We start from the raw sequence: 7,358 nt of genomic DNA, 5'->3' as shown, positions 1-7,358 counted from the left end.
CTGTATTGATGTACACTCCCTCCACAATCTAGTGTACATTTTTTATATAAGTGGGAAGCATCATTAATCAATTTGCTCAAGTTAAACATGTATCTCGTCAAAACAGTCTACATTTACTATCATTAATGAATGATTAAAAAAAAAATCTAAAAAAAAATACTTCTAAATAATCCGTTTTTATGAATGTTTCTTTTTTTCTCTTTTTTTAAATATTTCCAAAACTATCAGACAAAGTAAAAACAACGTTCTTTTCTTGTTTCCCTCCACAATAGTGATGAGAATTCTGGCTCAAAATTCAATTCTTTTGCATTCGTTTTCCTAAAACTGCGGCTCTTTTGGCTACCAAATGGCTTTTTAGGTTGTTGTTTGCTTTGTTTGATTCATTATAAACTACTAGATAAGATTATGCACAAAATCCATGATGTAAATATGTTTTCATTCATATAAAGTGTAAATTATGTATATGCTGTTATTCATCCCTTCCAGATAGAATGTACAAAATTAACTATTCAGTTTTTAGCTCTACACATTTGAAGCTTTTTTCTTTTTAAACACATTTGAAGTTAACAACACAAAACTCTGCAATCACAACCCAAATACAAATTAAATTGTGCAAAAACCACTAAATCAAGACTTTTATTCACATTGACATTAAGAAAGACAAAAGAGTTTCAGCTTTGAGGATGTCATCTGCTTTCTTCTCTCAGTGATGATCTGCTCTGTTTTAGAGAAGATTCTCTCAGTTCTCAGGTGTCTGGACAGGTTGGTTGTGGAGCCATAAATATATAGAGTATATATACATATAGAATATTTCCTGCAGACAGTTCCTTCATACTATCAATAAAAGTCAAATGATTCCAGTTTGTTCTTCTTTTCTAATGTCTCTCATTTTCTTTACGTTTTCTCTCTATCTCTCTCCCTATTTGGCTCTTGCGCTGCTGAACGTGTAAGCCCCTCCCCCTCGACCCGGCGCGCGCACTTAACCCAATGCATCATGGGGGCTGTAGTGCATAAACTCACGCAGATGCCGGCATACTGTCGTTTCTGAGCTTCATTCTTTTGTTCACTTTTTAAACTGTCTGACGTCGGATCCCGCTAGAAGCTTCACCGCTAAACACGAACTTTAGCGGTTATTTTAGTTGGAACTGAGAGACTTTATGAGCCGAATCAGAACAAGGAAGTGAGGACGTTAACCTCTTCTGATTGGACAGATTGATGACATGTGATCAAGCTTCCAACAATGATTGGCGGAGACAGCTGAAGGGGGAGGGACTTTCCTAAAAGCTGAGGTTGAGGCTAGTTTTGCGGTTGGATTGCGGTAAAATCATTCTGATTAGTCATTTATAGAATCAAAGAAATATATATTTTACCATCTTGCATATTCAAAACTATCCAGTGCTAAATCAGGGCCGTTTGGATGAACACAGAGCTGATAGTGATGGTAAATGTGTTAGATATGTGAAAATTGGCAATTTCCCGCGGCACACCAGACCATCTCCCACGGCACACTAGTTGAAAAGCACTGGTTTAAACTACATTTAAAACGCCCCTCGGTGCGCTTGCTGTTCGGAACATCGGGGGTCCAACTGCGGTGAAGTTAGTTCTAGGTTGGATATTCGACAGACATTCTCTCTGTTCATGTTCAGGGACCGTCAACAAATGACAGAATGTTTCTTCAATGGCTCTTAAAGTATTGCACCAAATCAAACCAAAAACCTTTAAAATAATAGAATTGACTAAGAACTATCTATAACAACGGTTTTTATTAGCTTTTGATGCTTTTTCTAATTTTAGTCTAATTTTTAGTGTACATTTTCTCGTTTTTCTTCAATAGCTTTTATGTTATTTGATCAAATCAGTCCAGATCACTTTAGAATAGTTGAATTGACTAAGAACTATCTATTACAGCAGTTTACATTAGTTTTGCTGCTTTTTCTAATGTTAAGAAATATTTTAATATAAATTCAATTTAATGTTTTATTTTAATCAATACCACTCATGATAAAGGTGGACAGTATTTTATGTGGGACACAAACACCAGTGTTTAAATATAAATATAAAAATATAATTGAAAAAGACTGGAACTAAATTTATCTGTTTAACCTTGAACTATCCTGGGCATGTTTACATTAAAAGTGGGGTCGTCTGGACCCCACAAGACAGCGCACTGAAATTTTTTTTCAATAATTATTATATTATATTATTATATATTATTATACCTTGTAAGCTAATATAAACTGTTATTATAGAAAGTTTTTAATTTGTTCTACTATTCTAAAGTGATTTGGACTGATTTGGTAAAATAACATAAAAGCTATCGTAGAAAATTTACACTAAAAAATTGACTAAAACTAGAAAAAGCATCAAAAACTAATGTAAACTGCTGTAATAGATAGTTCTTAGTCAATTCTACTTTTCTACAGTGATTTTGACTGATTTGGTCAAAAATCCTAATAGCTATTTAAAAAAAATTGAATATTTACACTAAAAAATTGACTAAAACTAGAAAAAGCATCAAAAGCTAATGTAATCTGTTGTTATAGATAGTTATTAATCAATTCTATTATTTTAAAGGTTTTTGGTTTGATTTGGTGCAATATATTAACAGATATTGAAAAAACATTCTGTCATTTGTTGACGGTCCCTAAATATGAACAGAGCGAATGTCTGTTGAATATCCAACCTAAAACTAACTTCACCGCAGTCGGGGTCCGCAGCTCTCGGGACGCGGCGCCGGACACGAGCCGGTACCACCAGACGTGGTACTGGACGCGAACCGGAGCCGGGTTAGGGTGCAGGAGCTCTCCAGGTCCTAGCGCCGGCCGGTTCTAGCTCACAGCTCGGTGGTTGGAGACCCGCCCGTGATCTAGTGAGAGCAGCCGGTGAGTTGGAGGGCGGGACGCGCGGTACGGAAAGGCACGTATGAGAAAATCCACGATTAATGCATCAAAAAAACTGTCGGCGTCATAAACATGTCAAATTAACGCGTAATTAACGCAACAAATCTGACAGCCCTAATCATAACAGAACTCTATCAAAATCAAATGACTGAATCGGATCAGAACCACAGAATCTGGACCTCCTTTGTTTGTATGGATTTTTATTAACAGTTTTTAATGGAGTGAAAACTTTGATTATTTCAATAGTACAAAGACTTTTCAGATGTAAGTAATTACAAAGAAAGTGCTTGGTTTCCAATAACAAAAATATTCAGTCAGGAAAATTTAGGTTTGAAAAAAAATTAAGCATCTTAAAAACTAAATATTTGAGAGCATCTCAAAATGACAAAATAGGAAAATTAAAAATGAATTTCTTTGTCTTCTATGTTGTAGCTGTAGACCGTTTGATATTCATGTATATGGTTGCAGCTCAGCTCGCATGCTCGGTGTGCTCCGGTCGCCTACAGAGAAAACAAACTACGGTAGCCGTTTCATGACGGCTCGCACGTAAGCTAGCAGGTTTGAGCCATTAAATAAAATATATAAATGCAAGAATATGGAAAAAAGTAACTTTTAAAACCGATTCTTGAATATCTAGAATCAATTGTGAATCTTTATAAATGAAAATCTCGATTCAAACGTGTTTTTTTTCTGACACCCCTGGTGTTCACAGCCTTGCTGCCGCAGTGTCTGCTGAAGTTATGGTTGGCCTGTAAAAACTGTGCACAGGTACGTGGACGACGTCATCTCCCGGATTGGCCGGATGTTTCCAGATATGTCCATCGAGCTGTTCCGACCCAACGGCACGTCTGCCGTGCTGCTGGTAGGAGGCGCTTTTCCCTCCAGGCCAGGTGAAGGGGCGTGTCTGACCTGTCTCCCTCTCAGGTGACTCTGGGGAAAGTGTTGAAGGCCATTGTCGTCATGCGCTCGCTCTTCATTGACCGAACTGTCGTCCGAGGATACAACGAGAATGTTTACAATGAAGATGGAAAGGTGAGAGGCTGGCTCACCTGTCTGGTTACATGACTCGCTGTCTGCCTCTGAGATAAACTGTCTGTCCCCCACAGCTGGACATTTGGACCAAGTCTCAGTACCAGGTGTTTCAGAAGGTAAGACTAGTCTGCCATTATTTCAGATGTCCTCCTGGTCCAAGTCTGAAGGATTGATCTTCTTGTCATCAGGTAACGGACCACGCCACCACTGCCCTGCTGCACTACCAGCTGCCCCAGATGCCTGATGTGGTGGTCCGGTCCTTTATGGTGAGACATTCAACATCTTCTCTCGAAACACGTCTAAAACCAGGAGCTGTTGTCTCTTCCTTAGACTGGTGATTGGCTGTCTTTAGCTAACCTTTTTTCTCATGCATGAGCACAAGGGTTCAGAAGAACTTGAGTTAAAGGATGTGTGAAGGTCTGAACGTTGCTTTTGGTAGTTTAAAAACAGAAACTTGCATCACATGAGCCAATATTTGATCCACAACAGAGCACATATAACATAAATGTTCTAAACTGAGGATTTAGACTGTTGTTTATTAAATGAGTTCATGTCAGATGTGATGCTGCTGTCTGAGAATAGTCGGAGTTTGGTTACCATGATACAGCATCTCCTTTTCTTTTCTAAATGGTTTAAAGTTCCCCTATGACAATTATTTTTATTTCAAAAAATGTTTCCAGTAACATTTTAATGATGATCATGAAGTTTTTAACCAAAATCCCACAACCTAAATGTCTTAAAAAGACATTTTTCATGTTGATCTGAAGCCTCTGTTTTAAAATCTCCTCTGAGGGGGCGTGGCTTTGGGAACTCCGCCCCTGTCCCCCCTGTCTGATTATGATAGCTCTGTGTCTCTCTAGCATAAATCTTCCCTCTGCTACATAAAAACATCCATCAATCTGGGTAATGTCCAGCCGTATGGTTCTGATCCGGATGTCAGCTGGACGAGGAAGATCTTCATGGACAGAACTTCCTCCGAAATCCTGATTCTTTCTCCTTCCAGTTCACCAAAGACTCTTTTAGCTAATTCTCCAATGTTTATTGACTGTGATCAATACATTCAATCATTGGTTTCTCAGAGTTCTTGATAAAATAATCAAAGCTAACATCAAAATGCTCTTTCATTGATTTACAATCCTTTCCAACTGCGGTCAAATGAGCCGCCGTTCACATTTCCGTGGTCACATCAAGAAGCTCCGTGGAGTCTGGTGGAGATTTTCCAGCGTTCTCAGTCCTGCTACCGTAAGTATTGGATGAAACTCACACCAAAAATCCAGTGATGCTGATTTGACCACAGAAATGTGAACGGCGGCTCATTTGACTGCAGTCAATGTGAAGATACCATCTTCTCTTCTCCAGAACCTGAACTAGACACTAGGAACAGATGAGGGTTTAGTGCATGTGCAGCAGAGCTGTTGATGGAAAGAAGATCATTCATTCAAACAGAGTCTGTCCAAGACAGTTTGACTGATTTAAAAGGAGAAATACTCGGAAATAAAAAAAAATAAATGATTTCTATTTATATTGGTTCTCTTTCAGAAGATAAATGAAACACAGACGTGTTACTCTAAAAACAGTATTTCCATCAGAGGGAGACTTTAAATGTTGATGAGTGATGAGGGACGGGAGGCTGCAGCTATCAAGCTAACCTCTTCCCACACTCACAGGGATTTCTGTTTTTTTCCTGATCCCTTTGATGTTATTCTGCACCGTAGATGTTTAGATACCTTAAATCTTTGCAGTTCAATGAATTTCACAATCTTTTAATTTATTTCTGAAAGACTGCCTCTCTGACTCCTCCCATTATGAGAGTTCTAGAGTGGATGCCATTGAACTTTATTTGCTGCTTGTCAGCAGCAGCTCCTCTGAAATGAGCTTCTGTGATGGATGAGAGTAAAACAAACATTTGTCGTTTATCTTCTGTTGTGGATTAATATTGCCTCATGCATTTCTCCATATTTAAAACCCATATTCTTTTTGAACATTTTATGTGGAAAAATGCAGTTCACCTTTAAAAATGTAGCTGAACTTTGAACAGAGCTGCACTTCACTGTCTGTTTCCCTCCAGTCCTGAGCTCCGTTTACACTATAACCAGCTGGCAGCACCTCTCCAGCACTGCAGTCATGTCTGACTCATTTCTACAGTGTAACATTGGACGAGAAGCCAAACCACTTCAGTACTTGTACTTTGTCAAAGATTGAGGTTCACTTTCAAACCGCCGTTCAAAGGTCGATGTAACCCTGAGACTTTAGATCAGGAGTGTCCAAATCCAGGCTTTGGTTTTCCAGAAGTCCTGTCTATAGCTGCCGTTGATTACCTGGATCAGGTGTGTTTAACCAATAAGGAGCTTCAAAGGCAAATTTATTGGAAAACTTGAAGGACACCGGCCCTCGAGGCCTGGATTTGGACAGCCCTGCTGTAGACAGTGTGTGAGCATCATCCTGAACTGCTTCCCTGTGTCTGTGCCACCTGCAGACCTGGCTACGCAGCTACAGCAAACTCTTCCAGGCCTCCTGTCAGCGATGTGGTCACTTCCTCCAGGACGGACTCCCCCCAACATGGAGGGACTTTAGGACCCTGGAGGCATTTCATGACACCTGTCGGATGTAAAGGAACACTTCCTGTGTATAGTTTTTGTATTTTGCTTTGGTTTGTATAAAGGAATAATACATTTGGAGTCTGTTGTATACTTGTGCATTCTCTATAACAGATCAGCTCCGTAGAAAGATGCTTGGATAGTTTTGTTAAAGTCATGATTTCAGGATTCCTCTAAATAAACTCCAACAGACGGTCTGTCTCAGGCTGCTCGAGGAAGGAGGAAAAAAGAAGCAGCAAATCATTGACTTACATGTCAGACTTACTCCATTCATATACATGAATGTCTGTAGTTATGAGGTTCTTTTTACAAAAAGCTTGCATTAACATTTTGCAAAGAGGCGTAATTACGTAAGGCCTTGATTAAATAGTGGTGCTCAAAAGTACTTAGGTGGGACAACTTGCACAGTTGATGACTAACAGGATGAGAGAGGTCTAATCCCCATAGATGCACCTCACCTGTGAGACAAACCAGGACGTTACATTTGTGGAATATTTTTTAATGGAATGACAGACGAATTCCTCAAAATAAAAAGTATGTGGTCTGTAAGATACGAGCAGCAACATTTTTCGGTGCAGCTGTGGATCCAGACAAAAAGCAGACACTTTCAAACACTCATTTTGTCACTGATAGACAGAAAAGCTTGAGTCTCTGTCAATCACATGAAGCTGCTGGTACTGAGATGATCCTTCTGGGTTCTGGTTGATCTGGTTTTCTACAGTAGAACTAAACAGAACTCAGCTGAGTTATGCCCGAAAAGTGAGAAACAGAAACAGCCTCTGCTACATCACTAAAAGAAAGCTCCGCCTCTGTCACAAATAGATGCTCC

At 39.2% G+C, this 7,358-nt stretch overlaps 1 protein-coding gene across 1 annotated transcript in view; it reads left to right on the top strand.

Moving 5' to 3' along the window:
- The window catches only part of med27 (mediator complex subunit 27), a 12,869-nt gene extending 6,259 nt beyond the window's left edge, over positions 1-6,610 (top strand). The window contains exons 4-8 of the mRNA XM_024264095.2: positions 3,669-3,762; positions 3,825-3,932; positions 4,007-4,048; positions 4,121-4,198; positions 6,409-6,610. Of these exons, the coding sequence (XP_024119863.1) occupies positions 3,669-3,762; positions 3,825-3,932; positions 4,007-4,048; positions 4,121-4,198; positions 6,409-6,543 (457 nt within the window). The 3' untranslated portion in view covers positions 6,544-6,610. The remainder of the gene's footprint in view (positions 1-3,668; positions 3,763-3,824; positions 3,933-4,006; positions 4,049-4,120; positions 4,199-6,408) is intronic.
- The last annotated feature ends 748 nt before the right edge of the window (positions 6,611-7,358 follow it).

Source organism: Oryzias melastigma, linkage group LG7, assembly GCF_002922805.2.
Source record: "Oryzias melastigma strain HK-1 linkage group LG7, ASM292280v2, whole genome shotgun sequence".
Taxonomy (NCBI): Eukaryota; Metazoa; Chordata; class Actinopteri; order Beloniformes; family Adrianichthyidae; genus Oryzias; species Oryzias melastigma.
The sequence above is the reverse complement of the archived record's forward strand: the minus strand, read 5'-3'. Positions and strand labels throughout refer to the sequence as shown.